This window comes from Sapajus apella, unplaced genomic scaffold (genome assembly GCF_009761245.1).
Source record: "Sapajus apella isolate SASKATOON/1434 unplaced genomic scaffold, GSC_monkey_1.0 scaffold29, whole genome shotgun sequence".
NCBI classification, from domain to species: Eukaryota; Metazoa; Chordata; class Mammalia; order Primates; family Cebidae; genus Sapajus; species Sapajus apella.
Genome location: NW_022436969.1, coordinates 19,550,213 through 19,563,968, shown reverse-complemented (window position 1 = coordinate 19,563,968; position 13,756 = coordinate 19,550,213). Strand labels below are relative to the sequence as shown.

General features: G+C 43.7%; 1 protein-coding gene across 13 annotated transcripts in view; it reads right to left on the bottom strand.

Moving 5' to 3' along the window:
- The window catches only part of MTCL1 (microtubule crosslinking factor 1), a 134,063-nt gene that overhangs the window by 51,559 nt on the left and 68,748 nt on the right, over window positions 1–13,756 (bottom strand). For 6 of the 13 annotated variants that reach the window (XM_032293352.1, XM_032293354.1, XM_032293355.1 and 3 more), the window contains exons 4-5: window positions 5,252–5,311; window positions 4,000–4,077 (exon numbers count right to left, since the gene is read on the bottom strand). In XM_032293352.1, the coding sequence (XP_032149243.1) occupies window positions 4,000–4,077; window positions 5,252–5,311 (138 nt within the window). Of the gene's footprint in view, window positions 1–3,999; window positions 4,078–5,251; window positions 5,312–11,874; window positions 11,882–13,756 lie in introns of those variants that run through there. The other 7 variants (XM_032293356.1, XM_032293351.1, XM_032293359.1 and 4 more) reach the window with 5 other exon arrangements.

Sequence of the window (13,756 nt, the reverse complement as noted above, 5' to 3'; positions counted from 1 at the left end):
ACCATGATACAAATTATGAGCAAAGAAGGGAAAACAAAATGAAACCCGAAACCCAGTGGGAAGGCACAACCTCTCCTTGCTTTGTGGATCCCACCTGGTTACTTACCAACACCAGTAAGAGACAGCAGGACCCCTCGCCAAGGCCTGGTGCAGGCACACAGGGTTCAGAGCCTCTTCCGCCCTGCTGCACTCACCGCCTGCAATGTGCAGACCTCCCTCATTCAAAGTGGCCCGCAATCCACGAGGTCTGACCAGGATGGGGAAGTCAGGCCACCCCAAATAACAGCTCAGCTTTCCCCTGGTTTCCTAAGGTACCTGAAACTGGGCAATTCACTTCTCTCCATCCCAGTCTCCCCAGCCCTAATGTCCCACAAGAATGATATGACCAAAAAAAAATGAGGTATGAGCCTGAGGATGCTTTGAAGTCCAGGCACGTGCTGAGTCAATAGCGAGCCCTGAAGGCTGGTACACACTGGGTACTGCAGGCCCAGACACCTGGGCTCCTTGCAGCCTTTCGCCATGCGAGTGCAACTTCAGAGGCCTTTGCATATGTTCCTTTCCCTTTGGTTGCTGTAATGCAGCAGGAAATTAAACTTGGAGACCCAAGGCAAGGAGGTAAGTGCTGGATGGTCAAGTGTATCAAAACCTAAGAAGTGTCCTCATCAGGCTTCAAGAGGGTTCTGGAAGGTCCTCAAAGCTGACTCTGCTGCTCATGGCCTGCACTGCTTGGCTGAGGTCAAAACAGCAGTTTTCAGATCCACTGGAAAGTCAACTCTGCTTTGCAGGGCTGGTCTCGTTTTGAAGCCAGATAAATCCCCGTTTTGGTTTTGCAAAAACGTTTTACTATTCACAGTCAGTGGATGGGAAAAATGACTGATTTCATCAATCACTCCTCATTGATCGGCCATCAGAAGTTCCAGAAGGTTTTAGCAAAGGTTTCCCCTATCACACAGAGAAACTGTCAACAACAGCTCTGTGGGAGTCAATTCCCACAGCCCCAGTGGAGGAAAAGGCATCAAACTGCTCTCCAGACCTGTTGACCCTTCTTTGGAACAAGTCAGCCCCTGAGGGAGAATTAACCCTTTCAGATCGTCACGTGTGCTCACAGTGCAGCTTTTACACCCAGAGCATGGCTCATTCTCTGCCGCAGTCTGGTCACACACTCACCATCTGGCAGAAAGAGAAATGCCTCCCTCGGCACGCTCCAGCTTTCCTCCTTCCACTCTGCCTGGTCCTTCCTTGCTCACCACAAACCCCATGGAAAAGGGAAAAACGGTATGATAAGGAAGGCTCAGACCAATACCTATGACCAAGTGTGCCACCACTGCCATAGGGAAAGCTTGCCTGGCGCTATCCGTGCATCCTCACGAGGATGACCGCACCCACAGTCATCTCTTATCTGAGGACAAAACCAGGCCTGCTGGACTTGGGGTCAAACATGCTGCCTGAGTCCTAGCTTTGCCCCCCGCTACTGTCCAAGGGACCTGGGCTAATCATTGAACGTGTCTCTTTGTATCTAAAGCAGGAACGCTCACTTAACAACAAGGTCATTGTGAAGGTCAAATGAAATAATGGTCTGTATATGATAAATCATAAACCTAAATAGTATATTTATCACATAAATAGGTTTGCATACGAAAAATCACCATGCTCTAACTCCCTGAAATTAATTTTCTTATTTGTCTGAAACACAGTATTGCGTAAAGGAGCCAATAAATGGTTCTTTTCCTTCTTTGCACATTAGGAGAATAATATATAAATGTCACATGGTCTTTGAGTTCTGAGAACTTATCACGTGAAGGATTTGGTTGGGTTTTGGTTAGGTAGATATAAAAAGCATTCCTGTGACTAACTCGATATAAGGCTGCCTGCCCTTCTAGCAAATATTGAGGCAAATGGGCTATTATCACCACTGGGGTAATGATGTATTTTTTTAAAGAACCTACACAGAATACACGGGCTGTGTAGAATACAACGGTGCAATCTTGGCTCACTATGACCGCTGCCTCCCAGGTTCAGGCAATTCTCCTGCTCCCTGCCTCTGCCTCCTAAGTAGCTGGGACTACAAGAGCATGCCACTGCACCCAGCTAATTTTTGTATTTTTAGAAGAGATGAGGTTTTGCCATGTTGGCCAGGCTGGTCTCGAACTCCTGACCTCAGGTGATCCACCACCTCAGCCTCCCAAAGTGCTGGCATTACAGGTGTGAGCCACTGTGCCTGGCCTTGTTCATCATTCTTTCAAGAAATATTAAGTACCTACTATGTCCCAGAAGTTGACATCTTACTTTTAACCTCAGCTTCTTGGAACTTTCAAAAGTAGAGCAGACAAAAGCACCTTTTCAATTTTTGATAAACATAGATTTGTAAGAAATCCAAATACACAGACAGATCTTTGTTGTTCCCATGAAGGAATGGAGTTTAAGCTAAAGTACCTATCATTGGAGATGGACTGTAAATACCTAAAAGCTTGGGACCAGAAAACAGGGGAGTGCCTTCAGCTCCATTGTTAACTTGAGAGCCAGTGTCTGTCCATTGTCAAAAATCATCTAACTGATCCCATCTCCACCTTTGAAGCAGAGAAATCTGTGGCAGCAGAAATCATGGAGGGCCGCATTGTCCAGCTGCAGGGAAACTCAGCCCCACTTTTCACCCTCCTTGAGCCTGGGACTCGAGACTGGGCTAGACAAGGGGCAGGCATGGCTGCCTGCTGTGACCCGCATCAGTGGAAACTTGCAGCTGGCAAGGTCTTGATGTGGTAGAGCCAGAACAGGAGGGGCAGAGTTGTCTGCATGGTGCGGGAAGCTTTTGGCTCAATCAGGTGTTTGGGCCAGGGAGTCAGGCAATCCCACTCTGCCTTGTCACTCCTCACTCACCACAAACCCCATGGAAGAGGAAAAATGATATGACAAGGAAAGCTCAGGGAAATACCTACAACCAACTCCTGGGAGTCTCTCTGAGAAGCTGAACTGAAACACTGGGGAGGGAGGTACAATCTCTGAGAAGTATCCTGAAACACGCTGGAGATTATACATGCTTATCTGTACCTGCTCATGCAGGTAGAAGGTCCCCATAGAGCCTTCAAATCACCTTCATTTCTGGAAACCTTCAACCTTACACCATTCCCGTCCCTCCACCGTCCATTACAAATCTATCATAGAATTCTCCTCCATCTCCTTGAACCTAAACCCAGGTCACTAAAAGCAGCAAGATCCTATGACATACTCTAACAAGTATCAATTTGTAGATTACCTGAGGATTGATAAAATGTCCAAAATGTCTTCTCGGTCCTTAAAGAAAAAAGCTATCCAAGCACCAGGAAGTCTAACATAAGATTGAATCATGCTGTCATATCTACTTAACCACCACGCATGCACTATGAGGCCAGTCACCAAGGCTAAAGCACTTTTTGAAAGAAAGACCGTCCTGGAAGCCATGGGAGAGTGTGTATTAAATGAAGGGGTCAGACAACCTCCGTGAGGTCTAGGCAGCTGGAGCAGGACTCGCTGCATCTGCTGGGTGTTGTGTGCAGGAGAGGGGTGGCCTGAGGGAAGCTGAGCTCAGTCTGTTCTGAGCGGGGGAAGCCACTCCTTCTCATAAGATGGGGAATCACAGCTTCAGCTCAGGCAGCGGGAGGCTGGATGCCCATCTTATCTTGTAATCATAGACTTCTTAAAACTCTGCCAAGACTCTAGTGAAGGCAGCAAAACCAAGTCTAAACTGAAGGATATCATTTCTGCTTTCAAGAGATCATTGGATAGCCCCAGGAATGCGGTATGAAAGCAGGTCAAGTCCAACCTTCCATATGACACACGATTCCTGATGTGGGCAGAGGACAGGCATGGCCAGGAGGGGGAGACACCCAGGGGCCCACCACCATCACCACCAGTGAGAAAGGCCTTGTCAAGCAACAGAAATATATCACTCTCTGTATATATTCTTTGGCTTGCAAGTCGGCCGTCCAGCCAGCACCCCAAGCAGGTGACTGCCCGCGTGCCTACCTTGCGCCGGGGCGCCAGCTTCCTTTGGGTTTTGGTTGCGGGCCTGCAGTTCCCAGGGCGCTCCATTCCACCATTCTGCTGAACAGAAACTGCTTCCTCAATAATCCCGCAGGCCGGGTGGGCGGTTCAACGCATCCCAGGTACCCGGCTTTCTGACACTTGCCTGAGGAGCAGCAGCTCCTGTTCTTGGCCCATTTTACCCACAGGGTGAATGCAACTCCATGCTGTTCATTTCACAATGGGGCAGAATTTCCCCTATTAAGGAAAAGATCTTCCCTGGGCAAGAACCAGTCAACTGAAAACACTCTCAACCCAGGAGAGTATAAGCACTCAGCAGCAGGATGGCAGACTTTAATCTCCCTGTTATTAATAGATTCCAAAGTGAGACTGGGAGGCTAGGAGGGGTGAAAAGGAACAGTTGGGCTTTAGTGTTCCTGCTGCTACAGGGGCCTGCCCCTCCTTGAATGATGCCCTGGGGATCAGTGAGTTTGGAGAATGGAGAAACCCGAGGGGATCCTTATGAGGGGAGTTCACAGGGACTGGGCTGCACCAGGCTCCACCAGGTCGGTGGAGGTTGCTGAGCTCTTAGTTACCCCAACTCATTGTGTCTCTCTAATTACTGCTTGCTCTCAGAGTGCAGTGAGCTGATATCCCAATAACACCTTTGTTCTCTCTACCACCTAATGCTAGCAGCAATTTTTAGAAAAGAATCCCATTAAACAGCTTTACAGAAAAGCTAGGAAAGTTTTGAAGAATACATACTGTGCATCTAGAAAGGGCTGAGAATATTTTACCTTCAATTACAACCATTTAAGATATTGTTTGGCTGACACGTTAAAAAACAAAAGCAACAACAACAACATTCAAAAGAATGGCTTATGAAATGACTCAACACCACAGTGGAGGTTTTATTTCACTGTGTGGATGACTTTGAAGGTCAAACACTTTTTACCATGTATGAGTACCGCCAGGCCCCTAAACTACACTTAGTTCTGTTTCACACAAAGCCAGTTCTTTTTCCTGAAGAAATCACCAGCTTGTCAGCATGAGGGAGAAACAAGAGGAAGGAGCTGTGGCTTTAGAAAGAAAATGTCCACCCTGTGGAAGTCAGGAATGAGGCCACGTATTTGGGCAGGTAATGTTTCTCTGAATGTTTTAAAGGCAAAGCTAACACTTATTGAAAAAAATTAAAAATTTAAAAAGTGACTTCACTTATAGGAGATATAGCATTAGAATGAAAACCTTCGCTTACCTGGTTAAAGGTTTTCTTCTCTTTGTACATTTCCCGACTGCTTCTCCTTTTTAGGGAACTCTGAAATAGAACCAAGTGACATTCTGTGACGAAGGGTTCACACGTGACGGCCAGCACCAGCGAACATCGTCCCCACACGTAGGGACGCACACATTGAACAGAGGCTGTTTCCCACCAGAATCAAGAAACAACTTAGAATAAATGAGATCTTTGCTAAGAGTAGAATTAAATTAATTAATTAATTAATTAAATAAAATAAAAAACAACTTAGAATCAACCTGTAAATGTAGTTGGAGAAGTTTGATGAAGTCTTTGAATCTTAAGATTCTTAAAATCCTAACTATTGTATTTGGGATATTCCTTAAGTATCTAGTTAAATGAAAAAGGAGGCTAGCTGGAACAATTTTAACAATGCAGAGAAGGCAAAAAAAAAGAGGAAAAAGGCAGGATGTTGGGGAAACAGGTAACTCGGCTTTCTGGAGCTGGTTCACCTTCCAAATTATGTTTTGTTTGGGCTAACATGAGAATTAATTGGTGTTTCCTGGACAGGTGCAGTGGCTCATGCCTATAATCCCAGTGCTTTGGGATGCCAAGGCGGGAGGATCACTTGGGGCCAGGAGTTCAAGACCATCCTGGACAACATAGTAGTAAGACTTTGTCTCCACAAAAAATAATTTTTAAAAACTTAGCTGGGTGTGGAGTTGTGTGCCTGCAGTCCCAGCTACTAGGGCAACTGAGGTGGGAGAATTGTTTGAGCCCAGGAGTTCGAGGCTGCAATGAGCTATGGTCAGGCCTGTGGCCCTCCCTGTACTTTAGCCTGGGCAACAGAGCAAGACCCTGCCTCAGAAAAAAAAAATTAACTGGTGTTTCCTGAGTGGCCAGATAAAAAGCGGTGTGAAGGAAGACAAGGGCGGCCCTTGTTTATAGAGAAAACCTAACTAGGTTGTGAAATTCTCAAAAAACCCACTCCAATTCATGGCTAATCCTCCATCTTAAAGATCTTACAAAGTTCATAACTTATTTCTATGTGAAATGAAGGCCTTGGCTGTGTCCTTTCATGCCTGGGAGCCCTGCCTAGTTTTACATTATAGACTCCAGGCAAGAAGTGCAAATACATCTGAAAACACAAACAGGAGTATGAATAAAGGGGCCGGGGCTGTCTACAACAAACTGGGAGCCAGGCCAGCTCCTGCAAAGGGAAAGTGTGAAGGCAGAAAGAAATGAGAAGTGAGAAGCGTCCTAGAGGAATATGAAGGGATTTGTAGCCTCTTAATCTGCAAAGATTAAGTTAATCCTGAGTAAAGCTGGAAGGAAGCAGGTGGGGAAGCAGATCTCTGCTGGCCCCAGACCTATCAAGGCAAACCTGCAAAAGGGAAGAGACTGTCCCTGACACCTACCTTCTTCCCCTCTGCAGCTCCACCTCGGTTATCAGCGACCTCATCTGAGGTCTGCTCAGAGCCCTCTCTCGACTTTATTCCTGGGTGCCCACCCTATATCAGAAGGCTTTGCAAAGGAGGCTCTATGCAAGTCACTTACGTCGCAGTTAGAACTTAAGTTCATTAACTCAGTACTGTTCACATTTTAAGTGTCTCACTCTCAGAATGTCAGGCCTTGCCGTTTATTGGAGGAATCCTGGTTAAGAAACAGTTAAAATTCTAGCTGCCCCTTAGCCTCTAGGAGGCTAGAGACCTGGAAAAACTAAAATAGATAATTAAGAGAAGACCTTCAGGGCAGAGGGGTGAAGAGGGTCACAGAATCATCATGGGGTGGGGGTGGCAGGCTCCCTGGCTGACAAAGGTGGAAGGAATCCCAGCTGCAGGAGGCTTTATTTCATCTTTTCGGTAAAGCAGGTCACACTACAAAGAGAACCAGTCTCCTTCAACAGATAAACGTTAGCCTGTCTTAAAAACAGCTTAAGTTTCTCCACCCTTAATAAGGAAGCTTCCCAAGATTTTTACCTTCATGCTTCAGTTAAGAAGTTTCTTTTGTTTTGTTTTGAGATGGAATCTCGCTCTGTCGCACAGGCTGGAGTGTAGTGATGATGTCAGCTCACTGCAACCTCCACCTCCCAGGTTCAAGCGATTCTCCTGCCTCATCCTCCCAAGTAGCTAGGATTATAGGTTCATACCACCACGCTTAGCTAATTTTTTTTTTTTTTTAAGTAGAGACGAGGTTTCATCACATTGGCCAGGCTGGTCTCAAACTCCTGACCTCAGGTGATCCACCTGCCTTGGCCTCCCAAACTGTTGGGATTACAGTTGTGAGCCACCGTGTCCAGCCAGATGTCTCTTTTATTTCAATAAGCTGAATGAGATAAATCCTGATGTTTCAAAAAAGAAGGGAGAGAACCTGCTCCCAAGCTTTAACCTAAGGGACTTAATTCCAGGGCTGTAATAGCGGTCAGGGCCCACAGTGAGTGCAGAGCTGGGTGTACCTGGGTTTCATCACATTCTCCCAAGGTATGCACTAAAGAAAACTAAATACAAGTAAAATGAAAGTTTGAACTGGAGACAAAATCTATGCAGAATCCTGGGTTGCTGCATTTGAGGCTGGTGGCTGGAGCACATGCTGGGTGGGAGCCCTTGGATGGACTCTTCCAGCCACCCCCACCCCATGTGTCCCTTCCCCTTGCTGATGGGCTGTCAACTACAGCCCTGAGTCCTGACATCCTTCTAGCAAATCACAGAACAGGCACGGAGTCATGGGGCACTCCTCTTCCATTCAGACTCCATTCACAATGGCAATTACATAGCAAGGGTTAAAAGTTTTAAAGTTAACCAGAGGCCCAGCCCAGTGGCTCATGCCTGCAATCCTAGCACTTCAGGAGGCTGAGGCCAACGTGGGTAGATTACTTGAGGTCAGGAGTTCAGGACTGGCCTGACCAACATGCTGAAACCCTGTCTCTACTAAGAATACAAAAATTAGCTGGGCATTGTGGCTTACAGCTGTAATCCCAGCTGCTCAGGAGACTAAGGCAGGAGAATTGCTTGAACCTGGGAGGTGGTTTGTAGTGAGCTGAGATCGTGCCACTGCACTCTAGCCTGGGCAACAGAGTGAGACTCCCTCTCACAAAATAAATTTAAAATAAATAAATAAAGAAATAAATAAGTTAACCAGAAATTTGCAGAACCTGTATGAAGGAAATCATAAAACACTGAGGATCAACATAAAATAATGCTTAACGCTGCCTAATGGGAAGACCTTATGTTATAAAGATGCCATGTTTTTTCCAAATCATTTTGTAAGTACAATGTCATTGTAACCAAAGCCCTTAAAAAAAATATATATATATATATACACACACACACACATATATTTGAACGGTGTGTATATGTGTATTTACACATACTTTTTATGTGTTTATGAGCTAATTCAAAAACTCATCAAGAACAGAAGTTGGCAAACCAGGGCCCTCAGAACAAATCAACCCATGGCCTGTTTTGTAAACAAAGTTTAATTAGAATACAGCCTCATTTATCACTGTCTGTGGCTGCTCTGCACTGCCAGAGCAGAGTTGAGCACTAGTGACAAACTGTTAGGGCTTGCAAAGCCTCAAACTAGTTTGCTGACCCCAATTTAGAAAAATAAATTGGTGAAAATTGCCAAGAACACTTTGAAAAGGAAAAATAAACACAGTATTTGTGCTATTAGATATAAAAGCACAATATAATGGTTTGGTGCTGGTATAAGAATTAGACAGATTAATAGAACTAAACAGAGGGCTCAGAAATAGATTTTAACAATTGACACAGGTCGTACTTGAACTAGTGAGGAAAGGATGAACTATTTGGTTTGTGTTGGTGAAACAACTACACACATTGTGAGATCAAGAAAAGTAAGATGCATACTATAACAAGATAAATCTTAGATGAATTAAAATTTTAGATGCAAAAAAATCATTAAGGAACTAGAAAAAAAGATGAATTGATATTTGTTCTTGAGGCATGGCCTTTATAAACACAGAAACAAAAGCAGAAACATCCAGAGAAAAGATTGATTGGTAATATTCTTAACTTTAAAAAAAAATATTAAAAGGCAAATGACAAACTAGAAAGAAGATTTTTCTAAGACATGAGAAAGAGTAGTTTGCGGGCCGGGCGCGGTGGCTCAAGCCTGTAATCCCAGCACTTTGGGAGGCCGAGGCGGGTGGATCACGAGGTCAAGAAATCGAGACCACCCTGGTCAACACAGTGAAACCCCGTCTCTACTAAAAATACAAAAAAAAATTAGCTGGGCATGGTGGCGCGTGCCTGTAATCCCAGCTACTCAGGAGGCTGAGGCAGGAGAATTGCCTGAACCCAGGAGGCGGAGGTTGCGGTGAGCCGAGATCGCGCCATTGCACTCCAGCCTGGGTAAGAGCGAAACTCCGTCCCAAAAAAAAAAAAAAAAAGAGTAGTTTCTTGCAAGCAACAGAAAATACATCTTAATAAAACAAACGGCCAATAAACACAATTAATTACTGATGATTAAAACAAGATTTTTTTTTTTTACTTAGAGATTTATAGATTCAAAAAAGTAGGGCACTTAGTGTTAGCACGAACCCAGGGAGACAGGCACTTCTGTGCAGATGAAGGGGTGTGAGAAACCCGCAGCATCTCAAGGGGGCAACTGGGCCTTACAAAGGCATAGGTCAAGAGGCGTAATTCCACCTCTGGGAATATACCCTAAGGACAAGAGACATGCACCAAGATTTATGGATGAGAATGCTTATCACAGCACCTTCTATCATGGTGAGTAAGTACTATGGAGGTATTACGATTGTTTTTTCCTTTTATCGTATACATTTAAGATACACAACATGATGTTTTGATATACTCATCTCAGAATACACATAGTGAAGTGATTGCTATAGTTAGGTAAATCAACATAACCATTATCTCACACTGTTACCTTTCTTTCTTATTATTATTTTTTTGTGGTTAGCATCCCTAAAAAGCTATGCTCTTGACAAATCACTAGTACACAATACCATAGGATTCATTATAGTCTCCATGTTGTATACTACATTTCTAGATAGTCATGCTTTTGAAGACTGTTTAAGGATACAGGAAATGCTCACAACACATTATAAAGAAAATGAAGATTATAGACAGCATGTATTTGGTGATCTCAAAATGCTTAACACATAAATAAATGTAATATATATGTTAGGAAAGTGGCCTGAAGCAGTATACCCCAAAGTGTTAATGGTCATCATCTTCAGATGACAGAATTATGAGTGATCTTTCATTTTCTTTTTTGTGGCTTTTCATAAATGATCTACAGTAAGTACTATTTCCTTTAAGATGAAAAAAGAAAAGTCAAGAAAATAAAACTTGTATTTTAAAGATGTTAGAGAAAAGAGACTATCACAGATCTCCTATGTGGGACAACAATGGCAATTCAGTGGAAGTTATTCACCAGTTTCTTGGGTCTCTTCCCATAAGATGATATTGTTTTCATTAGCTTGGTCCTTCGAGTATAACCTATGCATATGTGGTTGGTTAAAAAGACCAGGAAGCCCCCTGAAGGTTGGGGAAACTGGCCAGGTACCCTGCTGCACTACGCGTCTCTACGCATATGGTTCCCTGGCTAAGTGCCAAGCAGTCATGAGGAACAATCACTGTGCTTCCAGCATGGAGCCATGCAGGCTCCTCAATAGCCACCTGCCAGGGTCTTGTCCAGTGTAAAGTGCTGGATGCCACCAGACCCTGGGTGAAGTGACCACGGGAGTAGGACAATGTGTGTGCATATTAGTCATGCCCAGTCTATTCCTGTGGATGCCTCGGAGATCCAGTGGAGCATCTCTTCCAAGGAATATTGAAGGAAACAGGTAGATGCAGACTATCAAATAAAGTGAATCCCCCATTGAGGGCTTGGCCTGGTGATTAATTCTACTCTCTCCTTTTTTTTTAAGATGGGGTTTCACCATGATGGCCAGGCTGGTCTTGAACTCCTGACCTCAGGTGATGCATCCACCTCGGCCTCCCAAAGTGCTAGGATTACAGGCATGAGCCACAGCGTCCGGCCTACTCTGTCCTTTTAGCCTGGTCAATTGCCAGCAAATCAATTGCACATTCCTACTAAAAAGAAAAAAATTAAGTTTGTGAATCCAAATTGAATCCACCTAAGGCTGATGCTTTGCTGACTACTGAAAATGATTAAATAAAATATGAAGTTAGGCAATTATTTGGAGTTTCATGTCAATTCTTAATGCTTCCTATTTTAAGTTGGCCAACTTCTTCCAAATAACTGAAAAACTGACAAACTCTCAATTGCTAAAGTGTGTCAGAGACAGACTTTGAAAGTCCAAATTTAAAAAAAATTTAGATTCGTAATAAAGGAGACAAATAAAAATTAGGATGCTGTAAATTATAAGTCAGCATGAGAACGAGGATATAGATGCAGGCTGAAATTTTTCAGAATTCTTACAGCTTATTATTTACAAAGTTTGTAGGTTTTTGGGGCTAGTTTATAGCACACACAGGTATAAAACCAGATTAAGGAAATGAAGGTGCGGAGGTCTTCTTCTCCTTTTTAGAAGGAAGTTATTAAGATTCTTTTACTCATAAAAAAAGATCATTTTACACATATTAAAGTTGTCATTTAAGTGCTACAAGAGGTGAAGGATGTGAATTATTAACCTCTCATTCAGCCAGAAGCACTACGTCCTGGCTGGAAGATGCCTGTTCCCCCTTCCTCCTCTTTACTCATCCCTTTGTTTTATTTCGTTTTATTCTAAATATTATGCCATAAAAGGTATTATTTATTTATTTATGTTTTCACCCATCCCTCTAATAGTTCTCAGGGAGCCTGGTTGCTTTCACACCCTGGAGCTGCTTGCTTCACCTTGCGCTGGAATCACACAGCGGTACCCAATAAACACAAATCCCCTTCTCAGATCCAGTGGAAAACCATCCTTAGCCGTAACAAAAAGGAAACCCTTTCTCCTTGGCCCTGTTAAGAGCACAGTGATGATAATGATATTAACAACTACTATATGCGTTGGGCACTCACTCATGTCAGGCACAATGCTAAACTCTCTCTTTACACATCTGTTAGGACTAAATGTTTCTCACCAAATTCATATGGGGAAGCCCTGATTCTGTGTGCTGGTATTAGGAAGTGAGGACTTTGGGAGATAATTAGGTTCTGATGAGTTCATGAAGGTAGAACCCCATCAATGAGATTAGGTCAAGGAATAGGCATCAGAGCTTCCTCTCACTGCCATGGGAGGATTCATGGAGAAGGCAGTTTTCTGCAAGCCAGAAAGAAGGTTCTCACCAGGACCCAACCTGACCTTGGACTCTGGCCTCCAGAGCTGTGAGAAATAAATGTGTGTTCTTTAAGCCCCCAGCTTGTGATATTTTGTTACAGAAGCCCAAGCTGACTAAGACAATATCTAATCTAATTCAATCCTGACAAGAGCCCGAGGAGGCATATGTTATTACCACTGAGTAACAGACAAGAAAACTAAAACATAGTCAAAAGTTGGGTAATGTTTCAAAGTCCCTTAAACTTGGAGATGGGCCACCAACCTGGGCCCAACCCTAAGCCTACTTTCAAGGTCACAGCCCTCAGACCCTCAGTGCTACCTTCCAGGGCTCTCAAAGCCCAATCTCCCAAACTTGGGCTGTTTTCTCAAGGTTTGTGAGCCCCAAATTGCCAATTTTTCTCATCCAAAAAATCTCTGCCTTTCTTTGGCAAAAGAGCACAAAGGACTATTATAGGAATGGTTACAAGTTGCTACATTCACAGGTATCTCATGGCTATGAAATAATATTTGTTGGCATTGATGATTTCTCAAAGGATCTGAGGCTGCAGACAGCAGAAGTCCTTCTTTGGAAAAGAAAGACAGAAAGCTATTATTAGAGGACAAATGTTGTAAGTAAATGAGGGAAAGAAGAGGAAAATTACATGGAGACACTTTGGCTAAAGAAGAGTAGAGCCATGAGCCAGAGCATGGTTTGGGATTCCCAGCAGCCAAGTCAAAGTGTTTGGAAAGGCCAAAGGAAACAGCCTGGCCAGTCAGTGGAAGGTCAGGGTCACCAGGCCATCTGGGATGGACAGAGACACCCTGCACACCACCCAGCAAACACCACTTTCTCCTGGAAAAAGAACACTGCACATGCAAACTCAGGAATATATATATATTTGCTTTGCAATATGAGCTGGTTGGTTCATTTTAATCTTTGAGATATGTACCTTGAAGCCTAGTTTTTGGAAAATGGCTGGTTAAAACATACTATCACATAGTACTCTGAACCAAGCACTGCAAAATAAACTAAACCAAAGATAATAAAGTAAAACTGTAAATTATAATTAAGGTGTAAAGAAAAATGAAAACTAATGACCATCACAAAACCATAATGATGACTGCAGCAAAAACAAAGTATCCTTCCCCCAAATTGCAAGAATCCCAACTCTGTGCACATCCATGCAGGCACTTAGCAATACCACAAAGCACAGTAGGAAATATGGAATCAGAATCCTACGTTTGAGAAGCCCTTATGGATAGGCCCTTGG